Here is a 27,478-nt window from a genome sequence, read left to right on the forward strand (position 1 = left end):
AAGTATGATAGCAGACATTTTGGAAATTCCAAATTCTCTGCAATTGTCTAATTTCTGCTTTAGTTTTGCTATTAACTATTTTTACCGTGCCTGTACTCACTCATTTTTGTTTAAAGTCACAATACACTTTCATTCTCTTATTTTCTAACAATTCGTCTTTAAACCATTCTTTTATTCAATCATTCTTCTGTTTCCATACAACTCGACCGAATAATCACGATTTTCTAACGCGCATGTTCAGAAAAGTATGAAGAGAATAGGGAAACTATGGTTCTTTTCTTTTCACCAAGGATTTTCACGAACACATATTGTACTCATCGCGCAGTGAATTGAAATACGAAAACCTACAACAAATATAGTCTTCCTATTTTGAAAAATATTACATTTATCATTTATACACGATTAAAACAATAGCCTTTTATTTTGAAAAGTATTGCATTTATTTTTTACTTACTGAATTAGAAAAAAAGGTTCATAACTTTTAGAATAGATACCACAGTAGAATCTCGATGAACCAAGCTTCGAATATTCAAAATTTCTGTTATAATAAGAGTGCAGTAGAACATCAATTAAGATTTAAAAAGTGAAGTAATAATAGTTTACTGAAGAAAATAAAGCTAGCTATCAAAAAGGTGCTTTAGATTTGAATCTCGTGGTACTCCATACTACATTCGCCAAGCGAATCAGAAAAGTCTTAATTAATATGGATTAAAAAAATAATATTTACAAAATGATAAACAATTTTTTGTCTTTGTTTAAGTGTCTTCGAGAGCCATTGTGACACTAAGATGTGTAACTAACATTTTTCTAGCGACGCAACGTTTCATCATAATAAAATAATCCTGTGCTATGATATGTGTCTACAGTGAAAAGATGATACTCCATTACATTTCCAAACGTGCAAAATAGGTTGTAATTGAAGTTGCCCATTTACTGTCTCTTTCTTATAAGTAACGATTAACGAAATTACTATAAATATTGATTGACTGGAATTTAAAATTTTTGGCCAATTTAGATTATTAAAAATTATGCACTCCTCATAAATCGTTGATTTTCCTTCATTCGCTACTTGGAAAACGTCCTCTCGATTTAAATAGATTTAGAGTTAATTTAGATTTAGGTCAATATCAAAAATTATCCTTTGAATGCTTTTGTTTCACCTAATTCCATGTACTTTTTTAGCTATACATTTGCATAATAAGAGATTTAAAACTTTCACGATCCAACGACTGTTCTCACTGTTGTGGCTTTTGAGTATAAGCCGTGTCCTTTTGGAAGAATTTATCCAACATTTTAGTCACACAGTGATACTGTGTATTAAAAGCCACAACAGTCAGAACTTTATTATATTTACACAAGTATTCGGTCGAGCTGCATACGTATCCAATGTTTTAACAAGAGAAATATGTTCCATTCTTGTGAAATAACGTTTTCTACGTCACTGAAAATTTATTTTTACACAAGACCAATCATTGTTTCGCGTTTCAGAACAGCAGTCTGATTACAAAGCATTTCCGGATCCCTTTTCTGCGAGAGGTCTCCAAATTTTCTTCCAATCGCAAAGTTCTGAATCTTGTGGTTAGCAGATGATGAACCAGTGTATGCGAAAAATCTGGAGTGCAGGTTGGAGGTCAGAGAATCATATCTTCAGCTCTAAAGTCTACCGTTCGAAACCAGGTGATCGACCTTCAGATTTGGGACGAACATTTTTCAAATATGAAGTTTTCTCTTACCTGAAAATAAGGATCTACTGGCAGAGTTTGATGAACAGTTCAGAATGTATCATTTGGTGAAAAAATTTTACTGAAAGAAATTCATCACATTGCCCATTTGCTGCAACAATAACTCAAAAATCATGATTTTTAGGTAAACCAGATAATATCGCTATTCAATACAAAAATATTTTTTTCTATACTAATAATTCAAAAAAAGCAAATTGTTTAATTATGTCATTGTTGCAATATATGAGCAGCGTGATTCAGCAAAGCTATTAAGCAAATAGAGATCCAGCACCTAAAACTGTATTGGACGCGAAGATTTAAAAGAATTCTGTATTGTGTATTAATAATTGAATTAAAGATTCTACATAAGAATTACTATGAACGAGGTTATATAAAATATGTGTAACGCTTGGATGTGAAAGAATAGAGATGTAACCGAATAACATGACGGAAGTATACCAGGTGTAATATGTATACATTTCAATATTTTAGGCATGGATAGAAGACCTCAAATGAGTCACAAAATATCCCATAACCCGTAACATAGTCTCCGATCTGCTTCCATTTTGCAGTAATAATTCTTCAAACATGTCTATATTAACATGCCTATACAGTAAATTATGAGTCAGAGAATTTTGTAATTTTGCAGATATGTTAAGGAAGAGCAATAGAAGAAAAAAGTCTGAATACATTTTATTGTATCTCTCACGGTTTAATTTTTATAAAACTTTAAAGATTGAAAATGCTTGCGGAAAGAACGTAGGTAGCCCACACGGATTTAGTGTAACTCAAAAGACTGCTGGCAGTAAGCTGTTCAAGATTGACCCAGTAATCGACAGAACAGGGAACGTTTACAGTAGGAATCACATTGAAGGATTTATCTCTATGAGGGCTTTAACACGTGTTCAGGGCCTTCCGAAACAAACACAATCTTCTCAAGCAACCGAATTTTTTAAATCAACGGACTCTTTCAATGTGTTTGTCTCGCCGATATGCACAAGCTATTCTTCGTTTCAGAAAATAATGCTAAGATTAAGACAATGCAAAACGAAAGCAGATCGGACACTATGTTATAGTACATTTTGTAATCCAATTAGAGTATCCTACTACCCCTTAAAATATTGAAATATATATATGTTACACCCTATATGTATATGAGGAGTGCAATTTTAAAAATGACTATGTCCATTTTGACAAAAATTGAGATATTTATTGTAATCTGTTTTGTTAACCTTCCTGATTTGACTATATCAGAAACCATTCTGAAAATTGACTTAAATCTCTTAGAAATATAGATTGAAAATCAGAATTGCCCATAATAATAATCAGAATTATCAGAAAATCCATAAATATCTCAAAAGTGTTTGTGGTGGACATCGCCAGTTTTGAGATTACATACATTCCTCATATGATTGTTAATAGTAACCCTGAACGACCAGTTTCATACCAACTGTTATTGATGTTTTTCATGCGATCTTTAACGAATAAAGTTTAAAAAAGAATTAAGAAAAGACATTCGTTTGTATAACTTTATCTGGATGTGCGTAACTGCTGTACATATGCTTTGAACAATCTCATGTAACTAATATTTAAGAATCTATTGTAAAATACCATTTTTAACGAATAATTATATTGGAGGCAGTCATTCGATAAAGTATTAGTATATTCTCCTTATTTCATGGAGAAAAGAATGTGATGTAGGAAAATGAAAAATTTCAAAGTTAAGCCACATTTTAAAAAAAGGTAGAATTTATCTTTTCCCATTTTCTATAACGCAATAATTTTAATATAGTTAGTACGATTTGACAGACTGGTTTTTTCAAAATAAAACGAGCTGTTGAGATATGACCTTTTTTCGAAAACTCGGCTGACGTAAGAATGTTTCTTCGAAACTGCACCTTGAAATCAGAGGTGTTTCCTCAAAGGAAGTGGCGAGAATCTTGTTTCCTTTCCGGTGAAGTTTACTTTGTATCAATATTTTCCTTTGAGAGCGAGGAAATCCTGTATCAATGAAAAAGAAAAAAAATAAAAAGAACAGTCATCTTTCTTTCAAAGAGAAGAAATTCAAAATAATCGTTTTCATATTGATATAAAAATATTGTATGATTCAAATATTCTTTACAAAATTCGAAAAACTCACGAAAAATCGAACAGGAACAGAAGGAAGTAAAAGGGACTGAACAGTGCGAGACTTATTTCGAGTGAGACTGTTATTATTATTTGAAAGGCCACTCAAATACGATGAAAACACTGTCTCAAGTAGTCGACCTAAATCGGGGCTTTGATTCAAGTGCTTAACTGGCACGTATAGAAGCACTTTTTAAGTCCCGCAATGTATTTGAAATTTCCCGCAATTTATAAATAATAGTCACGTGATCAAGACCGTTTCTTAGTAGAATAAAAAATAATTTAATTTTTCAGTATCATAATTCGGTTCAAAATCAGTTAGTAAAATGTTATTTAGAAACACGACACTAAATAAAAAAATCAGTGAAAAACGTGAGGCAGATTGAAATTCAAATAAAATGCAGACCACGTGTGTGATTCTTCGCATCTTTTGAGCTTTTTTATCTGGAAGAAGAGGACACTTTCATATTTCTCGATTACTGTTTTAAGTAAGTTTACATTTTAGGCACAGATGATTCTGTGTCTTTTCTATAAGTCTGTTAAGAAATATATTGTTACTTCGCTCTGGGTGTAGAATTAAAACAGAAACATGCAAAGTAATTTTTTTCCATTTTAATATACCGATGACACTTTTTTGTATGTATCGCATTGTATTTATAAGGCTTGGTTCAACACGGTTCCACTCACAGAATTAAATATTCTAGGCATATTTGTAAGCTTCAAAACCGCAGGGTAATTAATTATAAGGTTAGTTGGTTAGTAAACGCGTCGCTGCTTAAATGATTTTGTAGCTGTACATTTTTTTAAAATGTAAATAAATAACCGTGACATCGAATGCATTTGATGTATCGGCTCTTGAAATTTATTTTTATCAATTACTAAGAATGAAAATTTAAACAAGCTTCATACATTAAAATTTGACGACATGAAATCCTTGAATTTACTCTTACTCGAAGATCAGTGTTGCGTATACATAATTTCATAAAGAATAAATACATTTTTTTGGTTTAATTTTGTAAGTTAAAATATAAAATTGCATATTAACGATTCCGAGCGTGAAAGTGTTAAAATTTCTTTTTTATATAACTACATGATCATAGTGGAAATATTGCATAAATCTTTTTGTATTTACCAGAGAAATGCTGAAAAAATTTCGTTTCAAGATACAGAACATGGGTGAGTTTAAAAATATTTTGAAAAATTACTTAAATTATTTGTTACAAGAGGACTTTTATTACAACCCCAGTCGTACAAAAAAGTATTTTACAATATATAAATATTTCTATAAAAGGAACGTAATGATATTTATATTTTATAATTGCAAATAATTCTTTCTAATTTTAATTATTATAAAATATAATACATTAATATGATATACATAAGTACATACATATATGTACATAAATTTTTCTTTATGCACTTAGCCCTTCAATAACCACTTAACCTTCAGTTTGTGATTATTTCTCTACTTTGTAAGTTGTTTCATAAGTTATATTAAACTGAGTAAAAACTATTGAAGCAAAAGAAAGTCTATCAAATCATAGAAACTTAATTTATTTCACAATTTATATTAGTTATAAATTAGACAAATGAATATCTGGGTTGGGTTATTTGCAATTCTACTTTGATTACTTTAATTTCAATCAATGAAATAATATTCTAGGTCACAGAGACTATCACAGACTTGTTTTCAAAAAACTTGTAGAAAGTACAGTTTGCTTTCCGCAATATAAGACTTATCTTAAGATTAATCTATTTATAGGAAACACTTTAAGATTTGAATAAGTTTAAATCATTGAGTCTGAGAAATAAATTTAGAGTAATTAGCCTTAATATTCATATTAATACTTTGTTTTTGATGTGTGCCTTCAATTCTACAATTATAGAAACTATTATGTAAAATTTAATCAATTCCTTGTGTTCTATTGAACAAGACTCTACATATTATTTGTAAATAAAAAATCATTATGAGAATCTTCTAAAATGCAAGAGTTACTTCAAATCCCAATTTATTAACTAGAAAGTCTGAAACCAAAATTGCATAATTATAGTATGTAATTTTAAAATTTGCACCCAAGTACATTTTTTACGAAGATGGTAGATTAAGAAAAAATGTGTAAAACTATTTTAATTGTGAAGAAATATAATTTTTAAATAGTTGTACAAAAAAATTTTCAAAATATTGAGTGTTGATGAATATTGTCATTTTCAGAAATGGTAAGTCTTCTCTTTTACTTGAAAACATTTTAGAATCAAAATTGAACACAATTTTAGAAATTGTACATATTAAAATAGTGTTCAATTTTGATTATAAAGAGGTACCATATTTCACTTTTGAATAAAATGAAGACATCAATTTATAAACATTCATTTTCAAGTAAATATCCCCTCTTTGTCTCCATTACTATTTTGCATTTCAAATTTTAATGTTTCCATTTAGAATCTTGTTAATAGTTACTAAAACTCATCATGAAAACTTCCTTCAGTATCTACCATCTTGCTGCCCAAGAATAGGTCCATTTTACTCAGAATCTCTGAGAGATTTAACTTTCCATCAAGATTGGTATCTGATAGATTTATTAAATGTTGGGCTTCTTGAATGGCATGCCTTGGATTTCTAGGATCTATGTACATCTAAAAAAAAGACATTGTAATTACATTTACGTTGAATGAGAAAATATGATTTACTTACCAACAGTTCTGTTCTATCAGCTTTTCCATTCTTATTTTTGTCAATGAGGTGTCGAAATTCTTTTCGCCTATCTTGACTTCCACCCACAGTTTCATGTTTATCTTCTCTCAAGTCCAACCCTATCCCTTCAGAGGGTAAATCTGAGAACTCATCTTCTGTAAGTTGCTCATCTCCATCACGATCTGAAAACCATATATCTTGCTGTAAGCAAAAATTGTTATAAAAGTGTATTGATCAAATGTAATTAAAACTTAAATTAAAACTTTGTTAAAACTTTATTATTAATATAGAACAATAGGAGTTACAATAGTGATAGGTTTGATATTTAAAACAGAAAATATTCACTAACCAAACTTCTCAAACAGATCCTCTACCATTTGGAGAAGAGCTCTATGACTACTTTCAGGATGAGTGAAAGCTAAGAACTCATCAAGTGCCAATCTTTCTGGATCATTTCTAGCTGCTTCTGCCCATCGAGCTCTATCCCTCATAATACTCTCTTTTAATGTCCGCGACATATCACTGTGTTTTTTGTCATGTGAATTTACATAGCTGTCAGGAAAACCATGGGACCTGAGAAAGTAAGCATGGTATTCTTCCCATGATACTTCTCCTAAAATATTACAAAGAAAAATTACTAAGGTAAAAACTTCCTGATCTTTAATTTAATTTAGTATTTTTGATAAGGTTGAAGACTCATCATAATAAAATCTTGTATGGAAGTTAGGAATTGTAATAGTAATGAAATATGCAGTTTACAATTAACAGATTCTTTCTATAGTAGTATTGGTTTTAGTAAGAAAAGAAGAACAAAGGGTAATGATTAAATTCAGTTTCTCTTAAATGTTATTACATGTGATATAGTAAAATGTTACTGTCAAATATTATTTCCAATTGTTATTAGGAAATATTGTAGAATAGTACCTTAAGAATGTTCGAAAGCATTTAATAATTTGTTTGATTATAGCACCAAATTGTATTGAATTTCTAATAAACTATAAGATTAATAGACTATCCACTAATTGCAGTTAAATGAAATATGTAATGAATTTGTATTAATATTATATAAATTTAAATAATTTAGTTATCATATATGTATAAGACCTTCATTGCAGACAATTTTTGGATTCATAGATCGTAAGAAAAATAGATGAATTTTTTAAGGATTTTATCAATCAATAATTCTATAGAAATAGTATTTTTCTTGTTTTGTTGAAATTTCTTAAAAAACAATAATAAACATTTCTTAATAAACATTGCATCTATTTTACACATATGTATATTTCATTTCATATTGTTATTTTTTAATTAAAAGATCACGTTCACCTTCCACTAGGAAGAATTACTTGATTAATTAATCGTTACAGGTCAATGCATCTTACCGTTTCGTGGATTATTATCGATCGCAGTAAACAGGCCGACATTCTCCCTCATAGCGCGGCTAATATGCTCTGTGATCTTCGTGTGAATCCATTTAGCTAGTTCCTGGATGTCTAACAGTTGATTTCGATCGGTGTCGGCCCTTTGAAATATATCCTCGAGCAGAGTTCTCGGGTTCTCATGATTCTCTGCTTCTTCCGCCTCTCTGATGCTTTGCTCATCTCTGCGATCTAGTCCCATCTCTCTATATCGTTCCAAATCCCTTTTGTTTGCTGTAACTGCTTCCAGTTCGACGAACAAATTCTCGATCATCGTCCCTTCACTGTCTTTCTCCGCTGAAGGAGATGTCAGACTCTTTAAAGGAACCTTCTTGTTATACTTGACAAAAAGGAGTGATAGATAAATGATAAGAGGTACTAGTATGGTCCAACGAAGAAAGCGAAGACACCTAAGTTGAGAATTGCAAGTAATTTTGTGTACCTGTAAACAAAGATTTACTATAATTAGGTTTTTTTCTTCTAGGAAGCAGTACAAAAGAGTTCTTAGGGAAAGTATAATGGGAATCAGTTTACAACAGAGAATTCACTTGAAAGGGAAGTGTAAAATTAGTTTCGAAGCCTAATTTTTGTTTAATAAAAGCTTCATCGAAGGATCTTTCTTTCTTTTTTTCTTTAAGAAATAAATAGAAGAACAGGACGTTAAATTTAAAGAAAGAAAAATTTATTACTAAGAAAATTTGCTTAGAAAAACACTTACAAAATAAGAAAGGTACATGTTGGTCCAGTCTTGAGTGTTAATTAATTTTTAAATAAGTTTATACCTGACCATTGGTGTTCAGTTAAAAAATTTGATCTTTTTTCTTTTCATATAGTAATTCTGCTATTGTCAACAATAGCAATTTCAGTATTGTGTATTAAAAAATTTAAACTGTCTACATTTCATGCTGTCATATTATCAGTTTAAGATATATATTGTACAATCATTCAGAAATGTATATTATTGATGTCACTTTTCTCATCACTGACACTTTAAATCCATTCATAAACATGGTTCAAAACTGAATCCTTTAAAGAAATTTTTAGGTAATCAGATATAATCAGACTGTTTGACAGAGAAATGACAAAATAACTGATATAGATGACACTGCAGATTTCTCTGATGTTTTGGTCTTTTCCTTCCTGATAGAAAATGAACACTCTTGGAGTAGAGACTACGTTCGCACGGTGCCTGACGAAACGTTAACGGCGTATTGATCTACTTTCACTGTCGTGTCCTTTCTCTCTCTACTTCCCTCTACCCTTCTCTTTATGTTCCCAGACGTTCCTTGTTCCAGTTTAGCTGTTGCATTTACTACTTTTCTTCCTATCGCTAGGATTGGATTTATTAGTATGGATTGGAGTTAATAGTTTTAAAAACAGACAAGCAATATGGTCTTATACGTTTTTTATTGTTCTCGAGTTTTAATGGTTCTTTTGTTGAATGTTTACTTCATAGTACATGAAATTTCTCCCTTTTAGAATTACTTTTTTTCTGAAGCTTATTCCTACTTCTTCATTTCTTGAACTGTTTTATACTTAATTATACTTGTCTATTTACTAGACAATAATAATACGAATTACAGAGAATACATATTACAGAGATCTTTAAAAACTTAAAAAAAGTAATACGAAGGGAAACAAAAATATACATGTAATAAATTTGATAAAGTTCCTTATCTTGTATATTTTCATTTTAAATACAAATACTTGTACAAATATATTCACTAAATACGAAAAAACTTAAAATAGTAATAAAAATAAAATACAGTGAAGATACAGAACGGGGCGGCACAGTGTTTTAAACTGGCCGCGCATCGTAATGTTGAATTATCTTCCATTTCTTTCTTTCAAACTACTTAAGTATATGCAATGAAAAACAAGTACACATCCGCAGTCAAATGAAATGAGTAATTCATTTCCATGATTTAAAAAAAATAAAAGGAACCATTCTTCAATGAATAAAGTAGGTCCTTAAGGGAAACTTATTTAAAAAAATAAATATTCTTGAAAATAAGACATTCTTTAAACAGAATCGCAAAATTTTCTTTAGAAGTGGACAAATTTGTACAAGTGCAATTAGATCAAAAAATTAAATTTTTTACAATTTAATAATTTTGCTAGCTGAAATAATTTTTTTAAACTTAAAAAAAATAAATAATGTGTAAATGTAAATTAAAGCAGAAGTACAGTCTATTTACAAGTTAAAGAATTTTTGTGTATATAAATAAAATTAAAAAATTAAGTGTAATCTTTCAACTGTGATTATAAGTTAAAAGAATTGAGGATATTGTTTTGTTTTTAGAACAAACTCGAACAATTCTCTATAATACTGCATTTTTGTGCATAACAAAAGTTCTTCAGCGCTTATCTCCTTTTCATTTTAGACTTTTACTGTTCTCCGCGTGAAGTTTCTCATCGTCCAATTCCAGGCCAAAGTTTGTAATACCTTGAACATTGCTGATACGTGGTTTAGTTTGCATTCGAAACAGAGAAGCTATTGGAGGGCTTAAAAGATCGTGATCAAGATCAGCTGGATTCTGGAAGCCTGTGACGAAACTAACTGCCACTCCTATTATCAATGTCAGGATGCAACCAATTGCACTATACCACAGGTAGCTAATCTATAAAATTTATATACAGTGTTAGTGCTGTAAAATATTAGTGATTATTTGAAATTTGAAAGATTGAAAGTAAGAAAAGAAAAAACTGTTGATAGCTCTTAGGTGAAGAGATTACAAATATTTTAAAAAAAGAAGTTTTACCTTGTATATTGATGAAACATCATCAGCATCATTGACGAAATCATGTCCGCCATTATATGTTGTGTTGGCAATACAAGGACAAGCATCAGTTGATAGAGGTTTGCTGCTCAAATGTATTTTTCCATTAAGAGCAGCAATTTGTGATCCCAGACCAATCCATAAAACAACTATTAAACTGACTATAGCTCCTACATTAGCTCCTCTAGCATTTGCCCATGGTATGAACATGCCTAGAGAGAATAGTCCCAAGGTGATTCCACCGACCATACCATTGAACGATAAAGCAACCTATAACAATTTTAAAACAAGTTGTGTTAAAAAGAAAAAAAATTATTGAGTAACCAAGAATCTTCAATAAAGTTTTCAAACTACACAAAGAAAAAATATCAAATTAAGTGATAAAGGTTATTACTTGAAGAACGCTCCCAAGTCGTTCTACAATGAAGACTAAAGCGAAACTAAGGGCACCGAAAAAGATGCTGATCCACTTCGCGTACATCGCGCCTTTGTCGGCTGACATATCTAATCTAAACAATCCTTGAAGAATATCTTCGCAGGTAATCGCCGCCAAGGAATTCAACGCACTTGCCACAGTTCTAGAAGTACCACAGAGGTCATACAATTAATACACTTTAGAAGCTGATAGTTTTTCAAAGAATTTCTCAAAAAAAATATGATATTGATTTTAATCTTTGGTATGATTATTTATGTTTATAAACTTGGAAAAACATAAAAACTGGGAAGTACTTAATCAACATACCCCAAAGAAGCGGCAAAGATGCCAGCAACGAAGAAACCGGGCATACCCTTAAGATCACCCATGAAATTCATCACATATAGAGGCAGAAGTTGGTCCTGACCACTTATATAGGTAGCTAACAGAGGATCACAGTCTTTATAAGTACTATAAAGCACCATACCAGTCAGAAAGTTCACAGTGTAGATAATAATCATGCCAATAGCAGATACCCACAATGCCCTGAAACAAAACAGAAGATTACAGTAATCAAATATTGAAAAAAAAAAAACATAAAAGTAATGTAAAGTTTCTTTAGTCACTTACGAAGGACACATCGCCTAAGTGTCAGACGCTAATTTTTATAAAAATTTAAAAATCTATAACATAGTCAAGACTATTCGACACGTATCTTCTTTATCGGCAAACGTCCATGTTTAGAAGGGGAAAATAGCTCTTAAATCTCAATATCTCATAAATAATTTTGTATACACAAGTCGTTTAAATTGCTAATTGCTAAATTACTTAAACTGCTTTTAAATTGCAAAATTTAGCTACGTTAACAGATATTCAAAATTTTAATTGTTTAAAAAATGTATTAGAAAACAGTAATTTCTTATACATTTCTTTCATAAACTGTTGTGTCATTTTTGTGCAAATTCTTGTACATAGACAGTAGACTAGAAAAAAAATACGGATATTCAGATTTGTATTTCAGGATTGCAAAAAAAAATAAAACTGCTCAATATATAGAAAAACGTATAAAAAATGTCTATTTTTAATGTATTTATTCAACAATTGAAATTTTGAAAACTTCTTCACATAATTATATAAATCTATTATTCAAAAATTGATATTTAATAATTTAAATGATTTGTGTATAGAAAATTGTTTTCGAGACATTTTGAAAACTATAGTTTTGATCCTCGACTTCGAGCGCTATTTTCATCCCGTAGAAATAGATGTTTGCCGATAAATAAAATACGTGTTGAATATGTTTAACTATTTTACAGATTTGCAAAGTCACACTAAAATCGGTGTCTGACAGTTAAATTATGTCTTTTGTTAGATGAAATACTCTCAGGATACTCACGTTCTAACTTGACCAATGGTCTCTACGCTAAGATATTTCTGGACGGATGCCTGATTGCTGCAAAACATGGTGGTCCAATAGATAGTTCCACCAATCACCACGCTCCAAAAACTGTGCCTAATAGTTGGATTGGGATCCATGTTGAAGAATTCCATTCTTCCAGAGTTTTGATTTATTTCCCATATTTTGGAAATACCACCTCCCCAAAAGATACCATAACCAACAATAAGGAACAGAGATCCAAGAAGCACTGCTGCTTGAAAAGTGTCCGTCATTATGACGGCTTTCATTCCACCCTGAAGGAAAGAAGCAAGAAAAGAGGAAATTAGATGAAAAACATATATATATAAATAGTATCACTAATACATTTAAGAATAGGGAATAACTTTAGATGAAATTTGAAGAATTTTTAGAACTGTTCAATTATTGAAATCTGTCTATTGAGAAATATATTATGACTGTCACTGATTTGAATCTTTAGCTGGTATAACAAAGTCGCAACATTTATACTAATACAACTTCTAATGCTTAATACAAAGTGTCCATGAGTAATCTGCAGTGATTGATAAATTGAAAAATTGCGAGTTCTCAGTATGTTATTATAAATCATTTTGTCTAATGGAATAGCAGAGATCCCAACATATGACATCATACCAGATTTGAGTTAATATAAATAATTCTGCAATAAGAGTTTAATTCAGGCTTCACAATTTTGGGACCCGTGAAATATCAAAATTCATTCACCCTTGATGTTCAGTTAAGGACAACCTTCCACCTTCTTCAATCAGCATTTCAAGTACATAAACCAAACTTCAAAGAAAAATACAAACCTGCGAGGCGTAAAAAATGCAGACTACGTAGACTAGAGTAACGGCTATATAGGTATTCAAGCCCGTAACTGTAAAAAGAGAGAAGTCAGTAAACAATAAATTCAGAATGATCGATGAACATTTTGTTAAATCTAACGTACCATGACTTAAAGCTAATGCTGGCGCGTACACAGCAACGGATGTATACAAAATCATTTGCAGCATGTACAATCCACTTGCGAGTAGTCTGCAGTGACGATCGAAACGAAGATTTAGATATTCGTAGCTCGATGTCAGCCTCAGTTTCATGTAAACTGGCAGGTACAGATATGAGGTAATCGGCACGACGAAGATGAACGTCAAACAAGTCATCCAGAATTGCGTGCCCTGTGAATCAGTTTATTAAATGTCTAATACATTGCTTCTAAAGTACAAGAATATGAAAAATGATTAGAATATCTAATTTTTTAGAAATTCGAAAAAATAAACTGTATTTGTATTAATAAGATAAAAGATATATATACTCTAAGAAGGTAGAAAAAATGATTGCAGTTTTGAATTATTGAATATTTTAATTATCAACTGATAGAGATACTATAACACTACGTAACTATGTTACATTAAATAATTTTTTATAATGGTGTCAATGAATTCATTACAATATCTCTATTATTACATTAATGTTGCACCAATTAAGAGTTAAGATAATATTTTATTTTCCTAGTATGAGAGTATTTCTTGTATTTTAAACAGAAGAAGATAGAAGAACATACTTGTTCATACATCTCGGCAGGATTTCCTAAAAGCTCAATAGCTGTAATGAAGCTGGCGGCCAAAGACATCGCCATAGGAACTGTTCCCATGTTCGAACCACCGAGCAGAAAATCCTGGCTGGTTTCCTGCTCCTTCGCAAAGCAACCATAAAAAGTGCCTATCATGCACGAAATGATTAACATGGCAGCGAGTACCATGTAATCGGCCCAAGAAAAATAATGTAGCAAGACTGGATGTTCTTTCATGCATTCTGGATTAACGTTTTCAAATGGCCGCTGCTCTGCAGAGGACACAGCCAGGAAAAAGAAGAGTACGAAAAGTCGTGATTGCATTTTCCGGGAGCTGAAAACAAAAATTATTTTATACATTAGTTTTCCTTTCCTTTGTTAAGTTTGGTTTGAGAGAAGTTACCATCCTTTTTATTGTTATGCTATAAAAAGTTTTGAAAAGAATAAAGATGTTATGAATGTTGTCATATAGTTTTGTCATTAGTTTTTATACATACTGGAACATTTCTATGAATTCCTGCTTGTAAAAATTATTAATACTTTCGCGTGTTTCTTAAAAGATTTTTTTCTCATACACTTTTTTTCAATACTTCAGGGCATTCTTACGTATTTTGTTTTTTTTCTTTTTTTTTTAAATTAAGCATATTTTTATATATTTCTTCATTTTCCATATTAAACACTTTGTTCTAAACTGTATAACTTTAAAACATGGAACAATACTAGTATAATGATAGTAGATAAGAGACGAATTCTTCATCACCCTGAAAAATAATTGAAAAACAATTCACAGAAGTTGTACTTGACATTCAACGTCCTTGAATTGCATTGATTGATATTTGATCGAATATTCCATGTGGATATAGGATCACGTGAAACATGCATGTAAGATCAACTCTTTATCTCGTTTCTGGTTTTGGAATCATCTTACGCTTACATAACATAATCATCTAAAAATTTTGTTTTCCTAATAAACAATTTTAAAGAAATACTGAATTTGACAAAATTCCTCCCAAAATTATATTGTGTTTCCTTTTTGATTCTAATTTCAAAGATTATCATCTCAAAAATTCTATTCCCAGTGATCGCCTTCCCTTCTAAACATATATGGCTGGTGCCAAACACAGTCGTATTCATTAATCGATTCAATCTAGAAACACTGGATAGACATACATATTATCTGATGTGTTAACTGTTTCTTCCTTATATAAGCAAAAGTGTAACACGTTATTCTCTATCTTCTTCAACACGATCATTGAGTATCGTGGTACGTCATTGGATAGAATTGTTTAGAATTTATATCGACATTGTGGCTATTAACATCGACATTCGATAGTCATTAAGGAGTCTGGTTAACACTGGCTGAAACCAGATGATTCGAAGGCAGATAGTAGGGATGGAAAAAGTAATTTTTCCGGTAAAAGTAATTTTTTTCTTTTTAAGTGAAAAATAATTTTGCTTACTTAGTTGTAGAGAAGAGAAAGTAAGGAAAAAACTATCAATTTTCAAATTATTTTTACTTTTTTTCATGATTCGTACTACTTTGAAACTTGCGCGAATTTTTTAACCAGTGATGGCCGACTCTCGAAGCTGAAATCATTTTAATATTGTATTTCGTTTTTTCTTATTTTTGTTAAGATTTGACCCTCACACCTGAAACCTTTTTCTAACAAAGAGCGAAAACAAGGAAGACGAACATATAATTTTGCTATCGGTTGTATAATGATAAATTTCAATGTTCCAGTATAAGATGTTTGTTTTTAACTACCGTTCATAATGAATGGTATGAAATTACTGTGAAAACTTTGACCAATAGACAACAGGAATAATAGTGTGAACTAAAAAATTCATTGAACTGTTGAACATAGGTACATAATGGGGTAAAAGTATCAATCTGTACGCTGGCCGATTACTGTGCCTGCGCACTTTCTTTCACATATAATAAGATGAAGCACTATTAAAGCTGTTACAGCTTGTTAGATGTGGAAATAAATAAGTGGCACAAGAATCAAGCAGTACATACATAGATAATAATTGGTATCCTTACCCTGTGTCTATACCTTAGTTACTGTTCAGCTCTATGGAATCTTTAATATTGAATTTTTATCGATACTATGTAAAGAATGCAAATTTTTGCGTTTTGTCGCTTATAAAACTAAAAAACCTATTCCATGACTATGATCCTCAAATCTCTTAGTGTATACCTATATACAATACTTCTGAACTTTGTAGATCTTTAGCTGACTTAATGTTCATTTACAAGATTCTAAATAACTTGATCGACTATCCAATTATCTAACTAGAGTCTTTGGAAATTAGATACTCCACCTAGGATATTTATTGTTAAAAAAACTCCACTTTTGTAGCGCTACTCTATTGATCATTTATACAAGTGGGCTAACAATACTTAAATTGACTTTTCCTGGTAACTGGGCCATTTCTTTAAAAAACAGATCACGGACTTATTATAGTAAAACAGTTAGTTCTGTTCAATTTTAGTAACATATCCTCGTAATATTATTACATTTGAACCATTTGCATATTACCAAGGGTTGTGTACCCCTTTGTATAGGTATACTAGGTAACTTGTGGCCTGCGCACGTAATCTTACCAGACCTCAAATTTGCCTAGTATACCAATAGTAATAATAATAAAAGTACCTATTGTCAAAAACTACCTTTAACCCCTTGTATTTGAAGATTTGCGATTTTATCTTCATAATGTTCCCTTAGAGGCGCCAGACAAGTGCAAAGGGTCAATTACTTTAATAATTTCAATTTAGTATATCGTAGTGCGCGCTTAAATTTCAATAGAGTTGGGGGCCCGCATTGTAATTCTCGCCCAACCGGTCGAGGTTTTGTTCCAGGACAAATCTGGAGCTCATATAGGTTTCAATAGATTTAGGTTGTACTAATCTCGAGATATTAAGTAGCGGGATTCTATTAGTGGAATTTAGGTGTACACTACTATATTTATCCTTCTAACTAATAGCTATGCAGTTTCTATTCCTTTATTCGAGAAAACATGTTATCAACCTTCAAAAAAAAACGTTAATATGTATATTTTATCCAGAAAATCTGTTTATTGTACGTTGCTCATAAAGATGAAACATGTGAAATTATTTAATTTAAACTAATGAAATCTTATGTGTGTGTTTAAATTAGATCTTATTATACACATAATCAATGTGGTTACGAATAACCCTTTTGGATTGATGCAACTTTCAAAACAAGATTAAAAAAAAAGAAATATAAAAATGCAGTGTACTATTTTTGGAAATTATGTATTAGTCTGTCACGCGTATTATACCTTTTAAGTACTTGTCAACGTGTGGTCCTGAAGGGTCTATAACAATGGTAGAAAATGGTGAAACTCATGATTCAATGTTTCCATGTAGAAAACAAATACAAACGTTGTAATTTACTTGAAAAATTAACTATTTCCTGAAGCATGTTCATTAAATGTTCATTAGAGATTTAATCTATTTCAGGACATCCCTTAACAAAGCTTTAGCTTCGTATTCGCTCCTTATTTTATCGTTTTTACAAAGCAACGTTCGAAATCAGAGAAACCATGAGGATAAGACCCGAAAGACACGTTATAATCGATTGTGGAATTCATAAACATTTTTGTTGCATTGTATTTTGTAAGCATTACACACGTCAATGATCTTCAATCGTCATCAAGTCCAGTACGGTCTGGTTGAAACCGGTTTCTATATCGAAACGTCCTTTATGCGCGAATGACCTAACGAAGAGATGTCCCAGGAGTTCTGTCATCAGTTTTCTTCATCGTAATCACCTGCTTGACCCTTTGCCACGAGACCAAGATGATGTCATGAAGTAAAGCTAGATGACACACGTTTTAATTCTTTCAATTTATGGGGGAATAACCGTTTAAACCTCCGAAGGATACATACACGTTCTTCATGTTATTACAGCTCAACAGCTTGATATATATTTTTTCTTTTGATTTCGTTTTATCTATTTAAAAGAACTATTTCGAAAAAAAGCTTGGGCTAAAAAGGTATATCTTCATAAATTACACAGGTTTTTCTGATGCTCTTTTTTCTATAAAATGGCCCAGAAAATGTCTCTATAACATGTCAGAAATAAAAAAAATAAAAATGTGCTGTATTAAACATCTTAATAACTAGTTGGTATTTAAGAGAATTTTCAAAATTTTAATAAATAAAGGAATATGCTAAAAAAAATGTACGGTTATTTCAGAAGAAAACTCACTTTTCTTTCTTCTGTATAACTGAGAAACGAGAAATCAATAAATCATATGGGAAGAAAAGCTTCCGTTGTCAGATGCAGAAGCTTATGATGGACCTATACACAAAATTTGTACTAGTCTACGTTATTCGAGCCACCGTATTAAAAAATGTAGTTTTGAGAAAAATGGATTTTAACTTCTTGGAGAAGCTGTTAAACTACCTGTATCGTTCCGTTCAAAATCCTATAACTCTGTTAATTTTTCCAATTTCTTTACAGAACTTATTTTAAAATATTTTTAAAACATCAATCTATGTAAATATGTAGGAAAAAAGTATTTTTTAAAACTTTTAAACGGTTAGTCACCTTTTGAAAGCGTTTCTTTTTAAGCCAACATTGCTGTGAAGCAAGGGGTGTGTTAAACTTCTGTCACCTTTAACACCAAAATACCAACCTAGTAGATACATTTTAATTAAGATTTTCATGATTTTTATTGCAATATGCAGATGATTGAGTTTATTAATTTATTTTCACCTTAACTATTTTGTCTTATGTATTATGTTTCTTTTATATGTATACTAAGCGCACTCAGCGCTAATAAGACAAAATATGAAAAAAATACGTCTGAATTAACTATAGCGATTCTATTATACCGTTGAAGAATATTTGTATTTTTTTTAAGCTAACTGAAATAAATTAAACTAAATATGCAATTAACTGATACATTTTTTCACGAAGATTTATTAAATGCACATTTCATGTTCGATTTTAAGGATATTTTATTTTCTGTGGCAAAATTTTTAAAAATGTGCAAGAGATAAACGTAACAATTATCAATGAGACAAATAAAAGGAAAAGATACATTAACACTAATTTTTATGGTTAACTAATGATTTGAATGCACGAAAACAGGTTCACTATACGTATTTTACTTTTAAAATATAAATTTTTCATTTAGTTCAGTGATTTCTAAAATCAAGAAGAATGCTTTGTTATTTGAAAGAACAGTGAACTCTTCAAATTATGACATCATAAAGCAATGTTGATGTATAGTACATCGGACAGGTGCAATTCCCTGGAGAATTTCAATACAGCACAGAACTCGACGTACAATTGTGATCTGTTTGGAATCTGACAGGCGGAAACATAAAGTCAGCATCATATAATTGCAATTGAAACCAAGAATCCATGAAAAAATTACCTACTATGGGACATTGAGGGACAAAGTAGTGCAAAGTTATTTATTTTCCTCATTGTCTCTGGCTTTCATTGAGACTGACACGGTTATGAATCTTAATAAGATATGGATGGGTTGATACAGGATACAAGTTACGAGACTTAGATCGCTGATAGGGATATTAGGCGTGTAATTATACGTTGACAAATGCGTTTTAAATACTGAATTTTCATTTTCAGTGCGAGTTTAAGGTATTAAAAGTAGGAATAATTATTATTGAAATAAAAATTATGACTTAAAAATTATATCTTTAACTAGGTTGTTATAAGCTTGGGCAGAGAATTCATAGTTTCTATTGGAATTTGTTTACAGAACTTAGAATACTTAGTGCCTATTGTTGATTCTTTCTGTTTATAATTTCTAACTCAAAAGTTTACTATCTTTATTGCCCTTACAGTTGAAGAAGCTATCCCTTAAATTATCTCACTTTTATTTGACTTTTATGAAGCTCGAATAATAATTATAATTTACGAATTTTAGTCTTGACTAAGTAATTATAGCCTCGGCAGAGAAGCTTATTTATTTCAGAGATTTAAAATGAAACTTTCTAAATATATAACATTTTTTATCCATCCTTTTTCTATCTAACTAGGAAATTTACGTCATTTAATGACCAGAATGTAATGTATTATTAGCTAAACATATCTTCATCAATGCGAGAAATTTTTATACATTGAAGGAAAAGGTAAAATTATTTCACTGCTATATATTTCAGCCATTCAAATATATATATACAATACATTTAAACTGCCTTTAAATAAATATCAACTATTGTTAGCAAGAAGAGATGTCTTACCTCTTCAGCTTTAAGTCTTCGAATAATCCGATTTTCTTCTATGAAGAGAAGAAAAAGAAAGAGAAGAATGTGGTTGAAAAGGGAGAATGTCCTGTCTATACTATTGGTCCCGGAAGGCCAATAAAAACGTGCGAAATTGCAGTTGAATGATCTTGCTGGTCTTCCTGATGTAACGCATGTATGCTTGAATTTAAGCGCGAAAACTTTCCTCAAAGAGGAACACTTTGCTTAGATTAAAGAAGACCAACAACAAGAACGGGCAGGCAGCGATTAATTAATTAGAAGACTCGAGTATCACGTTTCTCGCTTTAGAACAGGCAACGACGGATTAAGCGGAGAACGATTTGAGACTGTCGGTTTTAATTGTCACATATGCCCATTTATACGAACCATCCCCTTCCAGGCCGCCTGTTTCTTCCATTCCGCGGACTTACGGAAACAACAACAATAATTACGCGATACTTCGGCAACAATTACGCAGAAAAAATCGAACGATGACTCCTACTGTTTCTGGAATATGGTCGCTCGGGATTGGAAACGGAGTTTGAGAGATTATTAGGAGATTCTCGGATGAACTTTGGTCATAGCAGTCTTTGATTTTAATTTAGGCATCAATGTAGATCAGTTTCGTGGTCGAGAATTAAATTTAAAATTGATTAAATTCAATTAGTTTAAATTGAAACGGAGAAGCAAAAAGGACCACGAAAGTATTCTGAAGTAGAATAAGAAGCTCTGCTTTTAACTATGTTCTAGCAAAAATTTTGGGTGTCAAAGTGAAATAATTGAATCCTTAGAAATTACATTTGAAGTTAATTGATCCAAATTGCATTAAAGGTGGAAGTGAAGGGCACGTTTCGGTTATCAGGAGGGCTCTGTAATTTAAAAGCCCCGATTTCACTAAAGGGACTGTAATCAAATTTCGTGTATTAAATTACTGAATTCAATTGAAAATCACTTACAAAATTAGATGGAAAGAAATAGTAAACGCACTAGAAGTTTCGGTAATGTTTCATGTTCAAAATCAGGAAAAGATTGCAAATTGTAAAGTACGGTAGAATATTGATTAGATATTCGAATTAAAAGGTTATTATACTACGTGAGGTTTAAGACATTGACTTCTTTGCGTTAATTAGAAATCTTTGCGAATATTTTTCTCCTGCTGTTATGCCAGTAACGCGAACATAACGACGATACGATTTTTTTTCGAAAGACACGTTCATACACGTGCTGCTCCATCCTCATATAAGATACGATAAATGTTATTTTAATACACAGTAAAACCCATCATATCTGAATCTCCATAATTCGAATACTCTGATGTGTGAACAAAATGTCTTCCAATCACTTTACTTCTATCTCTTAGTCTGCATATAAAGGAGGATGTTAAAAAATGACAACATTTTGGATATCTCCGGCACATAAAATACAGAGAAGGCATTACTTCTTAAGTTCCAAGAAATCGTAAACTCACAATTATTTACCCCCAATATAATGGAAAAGTTATTAAAAAAGAAGATGAAGTAGAAGGTGTACCAAGCGAAAAATTGAAAACTGTTAATTTCAATAACTTCGAAATAAATGCATGAAATGCAAAAATTCGAACACTGTTTTATATGCAAATGTCGATGTTTATATCACATGTGAAAACAAACTGACAGAGTCTAATAAAAAAATGTGTCATACAAAAGATTTGTAAAATAAGAATCTGCAAATAGAAATGCAGGTTTCTATTTGAAAAAAACAAAGTTAATCTTGAAGATGCCTAACAAATAAACAATAAATACATAGAATTGTTGTATTTCTCCCTTGAAACCGTGAAACTTTGTAACCAATATTTTTTGTGAAAATACATTGTTTTCAAGAGATTTAGATATGAAGTTTTCAAATCGGCATTTCACATTTGAGTTATAGTACATGTTATATTTATCGCTTTTTATGAGTATCAATTTATATTTTTGTCAGTTTATTTTTACAATATAAATATAATATAAATACAATATGAATTTCGACCTTTACCTACGAAATAATGTATGAATATACTTGTTTCCAAATTATAATCGTTTGAATTTAACCTTTTCAATTTTTCACTTGATACATCTTCTACTTCAATTACAATCTATATTTTTAATAACTTTCCCATCATATTGGAAATAAACAATTCTAGATTTGCGATTCCTTGGAACCTGAGGACTAATGCATTAACAATATTTCAGGTGCCGGAATTATTCAAAATTTGATCACTCTTTTTTTACGTAAATCAAAACAGTAATGTGCCTTCTCAGCGTTCGAACTATTTAAAAAAGGGCTTCAATGAATTAAGGTATGAAAAAAATGTAACTTTACAGAATTACTGATGTTAAAAAATCTATGTAATTTAAAAGTTAAAAAGATATGAAATCTCTAAAAAAATTGCAGAGGCTGTTAATTTTGCTGATTTCTATTTGAGTAAATAAAGTTTAATATCAGAAAAATGATTGTTCTATTTTCCGAAAATTTCCTTACCCGATCACTTTTGTTTTCACATTCATTCAAATACGAAAGGCTCTACTGTCTTATTAAAAAATGTTTGTGACAGTAATAAATCACTTATGTATAAAATAACATTAAAACCCTTCTAGTTAGTATAAAAGTCACTGAGATGGTTCAAGATTAAGATGGATATAGAAGTTCATTATTAAAATAAAATTGAAATTAGGAGCAATTAAAATTAGTACAGAGGTTTATTACTGTCACCCGATACAAAATATCCTCCATACACGTATTACAGTTAAAGAAAACTAATTTCACACACATTTATTAAATTTCCTTGCGAAAGGGTGAAAAATACTGTGTGAGTCTACCGGCAGTTCTGTATATCGTATAAAACTAGCCAATTAACAACAAAATAGCAATTGAAATAACATTCATGTTTTTGAGAGTCTTCAGATTCGACATACATATTTAGAGCAAATGTATTATCTGTAGCATGATAGGCTGCTTTCTAATTTAAATTAAATTATTTTTACTATAGCAAAAAACTTCTACTTTAAAAATTCATATATATAACTTTGTTACTTGTACAGATTATTAAAGTACTAAACAAAAAGTTTATCATAAGAGGTACTTTTTTCCCAAAAGAATTATACAGCTTATTTTTCTGGCTTTTGCGATGTATTGACCCGATAATAGAAAAATGTGAGAAGTACATATAAGTGGATTTTCATATAGTGGAACATTTACTTTATAAAATTGATTTGTATGTCTGCATATGAAAAATAATTCAAACATTAGCATCAAAAACAAAGACCGATAACATAAACCATGATTTGGTTAAAGATTTATAATATTTATATTTTTTATAACCAAATTGCATAAAAATGTTAACAAAATATATTGACTGAAAGTAGTTTGTCATGCCTCACATTGTCACTCTCTTGTCAAACACCTTAAACGCTATCATAAGAGATATTGCGTTTATGTTCACATTTCATTATTAAGTGAAAGAACATATCACACCACATACACTTTTATTACTTATTAGACAAGTTTTATCAAAGTAATATTATTTTTTCGTCAATTTCGTTCCAATAGTTATTTTAATTAATTGTAAACAAACAGATAACAATTAATTGAATGTTCAAATAAAACACTGCTTATATAGTACCATATTCGGATAATAGAAATCTAAATAAAAATGTTCTACTATAACTTTAAATCTCAATAGTACACCCTATGTCTTTTGCAATTAATGGTGCAAATTAATTTGTGTCAATTAACTAGAAAAGAAAAAAATTGTACATGACAAGAAGTCATAATGAATTTCAAATGTATGTAAACGACAACGTTTCCATAAGGAAACTATTATATGTATTAATGAATTATTGGTTTATTTATTGTGTACAGGATTCAATTTGCAATACCTGTTGCGCCTATTGAATTTATAATTGCAATATATATTACAATGTTTATCTGATTGAACTAGCGAACATAAATTACTGCTAGAGCCACAGAAGAACCGAGAATGAAGAAAATTAGATGTATTAGAAGTATGAAGAAAAGAAAAAAAATAAATGCTGGAAAACCACAAAGGAAATGTCTCACTTCATTAAAGAGAAATATATTTATGAAACTTCACCACTGGATGGAAACTGATCTCTTGAAGGATCTATTAGAAGAAGTAAATATAATTATAAAAGAACAAGAAGAAAAGAAAATAAACTGTAAAATATGTGCAAAAAATATTTATATAAACATATTGAAAGAAACACGAACATGAAAACCAGTGTTTATAAAGAAAAAAAGAAAATTAATACGTATTATATAAAGAAGAAAGAACGTTAGATTCGAAATTGAATAATTTTTACCTTCATCTTTGCGTTTTCTTTTTTTTAACACCAGCGAATTTCGTTTCCTATGTTCCACCATCTCTACCAAACAATAAGAAGCTGAAGAATCTGACAGTAGCGACTGTAGTACTGGCTTACATTAAGGGAAGCTGATATCCCGCCACCCGAACATTCGAATGCGAAAAATCGTGCCACAAATCGCAGTACATATAAAATCCGTTTGAGGATTCAGAAACGAGCAGTTAAAGCAAGATCTAACCGGTTACAGCTTACGGGGTTGTAAGCAAACAGTACTTGACTATCGTATTTCTTTAAAGTCCTGCTTCTCCGATGGCATCATTTGACTCCTTGATCACTTTCGCTATGTTATATGATAAATTCTACATGGCCTAAAATTCTCAGACAGGTTCTTTAGAAAAATATTTGCAGTACTTCCACAAAAATGATTTCTTTCACACGTTGACTGCTATATTACCCATGTACGGTTCACAATTTTTACATGATTGTGAATATCATTAACATACTCAATTATTAATGATTAATAATAACATCCATTAAGCCCCAAAGTTACGTAAATGCAAACTTATTAAAAAACATAAATATACCTACACTTTCTATACATTATACATCTTATGCCTTAGTTTGATGACACGAAAAACAAATATTTTACAATAATAGATACTTATATAAACGTCCACTAAATGAAAAATATATTCACAAAGCCTATGGTTTACAAAAAATTAATGTACTTTAGAGTTATAAATACTTCAATTTTTTCAATTTCCAAAATATTGTAAGATCTAACGTAGAAAGGAGAAATGGTAACGAAAAAATATTAAGGTAATCTTTGAAATCTCAACAAAAATTGTAAGTGAAACGAAACTTTGGACTTTAATGAGTTAATAAAAAATTACATCTATAGCTATTAGAAGAAGGGGGGCATTATAGAATAAATATAAAAATGAATTAAAAATAATACAAGGTTAAAGTGTTAGGTTAAAATCACAGCCATTTTGAAATAATTTTTAATAAATTCCGCATAGCACTCAGCGTGTTATATGGATATTCGCACGGAATCAAGTAAAACATCTGAAAAGCTCGAAACGAAAGTATAATTTAAGTGACAAATTAAAAGTGAAGGAATACAATCAATTGTCTGACACTATATGGTCTACTGTGCATTATTTTGTAGATATCATATTCTTATGATTAATGAACACGGAGTCCATTCCTTTCTTGTAACGTTTAAGTTATCATTTAATTGCATTTCTTGGATGTAATAGTTTATGTATACACACATGGTACTATACGTTAAACGACATCACGGTTCCGGAAGTGACACAGAAATTTCTCAAGAGTAGTTAACTCTTGTCTGTAACTCCTTTTGATCAATCTATTTAATGAAAAAATTTAAAACAACAATATAAAATAGAGGAGCTAAATTATGAGAAACGCTAGCTTATATATTCACAAAATGGAAGTATTATTTTTCAATTCTATTGTAATATTTATGTAAAGACCGAGGAACATTACGAAAAGACTTGAAATCTGGTAATCAATGTCATACTGTTAATATGTTTGAAAGTTTGAAAGATCACAGTAAAAAGGTAATTTAGATATGATCACTTTAATGATAAAGAAATTGTATGTTCATAAAAATTAAATTTCTATTAAAGTCTCAAATCATTTAAAGATTAGAAAATGAAAAAAAAAAAGATTTTTCCGAAATATTAAGTACAATATATTTAACCAACGTGTACTGCGCTCAAACGTTGACGAGCATAAATTATAAGCAATTACATAATTGAAAGCTTAGAACTGGTTTATGATGCTGCACATATGACGTGTTTTTTCTGTACATGTGTGAAAGCAAAGAGATGGTGAAGTACGAAGAAACCAGATATCTCACATTATTTATGACATAACATGATTCAATGAAATTCCTCCTTCTATTGATTATGTTAATTTTACGCAGAACGTGATGACTCATGTGGGGTTAAGCAAATTGCTCTATTCTTTACTAAATTAATGCATATGTAAGTACCTTAAGCAAGATGTCGACACTTCGCAAAATTTGTTTCTTCTTGTAGAAGAGCATCTTTTTTAACAAATGATCCATATTCTTTTTAAAGAATAATTGGATCTAAATCCATTAAAAATAGAAAAATTTAGTTAGTAAGGTAAACGACCTAGTAGCCGATTATTTCAATTTAGGCTTAAATTCTGATGTAATCATAAATAACGAATAGTATCATAAAATAGCATATTCAACTAGTGGGGCGTCATAATTCGAGTATCAGAACATGCATATTTAGATTTTTTACTAACATATAGGACATTTGACATCTTAAACATTCAGGTATTGGGATATTTACGTTGCGGGAAAAAATATTTTACAAACAATATGCTTTTCTTATAAATGAAGACGTTACTAAAATTTCAAGCTCAGCTCTATTTTCCCGTTGTTTTTCTTTTGTTCTATTAATGAAATCATAAATTTTTGACTTCATCAGATATGTACCTATAGGTATTCTATTAAAAAGAGTTCAGAAACCTGTAACTTGTAGACAGTTCGAGGTCGTTTGGCAGTATCAAATTGCAGATATAAAATTCCCAAATCTGCTTACGAATTATCTTAGGCTTTCCCTATTGCAAGAGACCACTACCGCGAATGTGTAGTCAAGCACATATCTAAGCTTGATGCTAGACGTTGACATTGATGTTTGTAAACACAAATTAAGCATTTTGGAACTTTCCATTACGAAT

At 30.5% G+C, this 27,478-nt stretch overlaps 3 protein-coding genes across 10 annotated transcripts in view; 1 reads left to right on the forward strand and 2 right to left on the reverse strand.

Annotated features, from left to right (window-relative positions):
* Pdfr (Pigment-dispersing factor receptor) overlaps nucleotides 1–27,478 on the forward strand; it is an 84,150-nt gene that overhangs the window by 43,476 nt on the left and 13,196 nt on the right. For 2 of the 3 annotated variants that reach the window (XR_013002249.1, XM_076381609.1), the window contains exon 13: nucleotides 1,489–4,687. The exons of the other annotated variant lie outside the window; for it this stretch is intronic. Coding sequence is in view for 1 of the 2 variants with exons in the window: in XM_076381609.1 (XP_076237724.1) it covers nucleotides 1,489–1,501 (13 nt within the window). In the remaining variant the exon portion in view is untranslated. Of the gene's footprint in view, nucleotides 1–1,488; nucleotides 4,688–27,478 lie in introns of those variants that run through there. 3 annotated transcript variants of the gene reach the window in all.
* Myd (stromal cell derived factor mayday) lies at nucleotides 5,068–9,239 on the reverse strand. 2 transcript variants are annotated; one of them, XM_076380158.1, is made up of 5 exons: nucleotides 8,677–9,239; nucleotides 7,923–8,400; nucleotides 6,890–7,153; nucleotides 6,541–6,722; nucleotides 5,068–5,873 (listed from the first exon to the last, which is right to left on the reverse strand). In XM_076380158.1, exons 1-5 carry the CDS (start codon nucleotides 8,692–8,694, stop codon nucleotides 5,865–5,867), a joined length of 951 nt encoding a protein of 316 aa, XP_076236273.1. In that variant the 5' UTR covers nucleotides 8,695–9,239; the 3' UTR covers nucleotides 5,068–5,864. The 2 variants fall into 2 exon arrangements, with proteins under 2 accessions (XP_076236273.1, XP_076236272.1); XM_076380157.1 differs by lacking the exon at nucleotides 5,068–5,873 and adding an exon at nucleotides 6,061–6,482.
* On the reverse strand, nucleotides 9,614–24,894 carry LOC143180432 (sodium-coupled monocarboxylate transporter 1). Of its 5 annotated transcripts, none has more exons than XM_076380156.1 (9): nucleotides 24,731–24,894; nucleotides 14,132–14,474; nucleotides 13,520–13,745; nucleotides 13,380–13,447; nucleotides 12,550–12,845; nucleotides 11,481–11,699; nucleotides 11,133–11,316; nucleotides 10,721–11,008; nucleotides 9,614–10,579 (listed from the first exon to the last, which is right to left on the reverse strand). In XM_076380156.1, the coding sequence occupies exons 2-9, from the start codon at nucleotides 14,462–14,464 to the stop codon at nucleotides 10,334–10,336; spliced, it is 1,860 nt and encodes a 619-aa protein (XP_076236271.1). In that variant the 5' UTR covers nucleotides 14,465–14,474; nucleotides 24,731–24,894; the 3' UTR covers nucleotides 9,614–10,333. The 5 variants fall into 5 exon arrangements, with proteins under 5 accessions (XP_076236271.1, XP_076236270.1, XP_076236268.1 ...); XM_076380155.1 differs by lacking the exon at nucleotides 24,731–24,894 and adding an exon at nucleotides 20,388–20,750; XM_076380153.1 differs by lacking the exon at nucleotides 24,731–24,894 and adding an exon at nucleotides 20,388–20,750 and having other exon boundaries at nucleotides 14,132–14,901.

This window comes from Calliopsis andreniformis, chromosome 6, assembly GCF_051401765.1.
Source record: "Calliopsis andreniformis isolate RMS-2024a chromosome 6, iyCalAndr_principal, whole genome shotgun sequence".
Classification (NCBI taxonomy): Eukaryota; Metazoa; Arthropoda; class Insecta; order Hymenoptera; family Andrenidae; genus Calliopsis; species Calliopsis andreniformis.

Coding starts and splice junctions, on each gene's coding strand:
- Myd (XM_076380157.1), bottom strand. Junction 6,723..6,889: donor GGATCTGTTTGAGAAGTTTG/GTTAGTGAATAT, acceptor TATGGTTTTCAG/ATCGTGATGGAGATGAGCAA. Junction 6,483..6,540: donor CTGATAGAACAGAACTGTTG/GTAAGTAAATCA, acceptor TCTTTTTTTTAG/ATGTACATAGATCCTAGAAA.
- LOC143180432 (XM_076380153.1), bottom strand. CDS start 14,500: ATGTATAAAATAATTTTTGTTTTCAGCTCCCGGAAAATGCAATCACGA. Junction 12,846..13,379: donor GCATTTTTTACGCCTCGCAG/GTTTGTATTTTT, acceptor TCTTTCCTTCAG/GGTGGAATGAAAGCCGTCAT. Junction 11,700..12,549: donor ACCATTGGTCAAGTTAGAAC/GTGAGTATCCTG, acceptor GTTTTGTTTCAG/GGCATTGTGGGTATCTGCTA.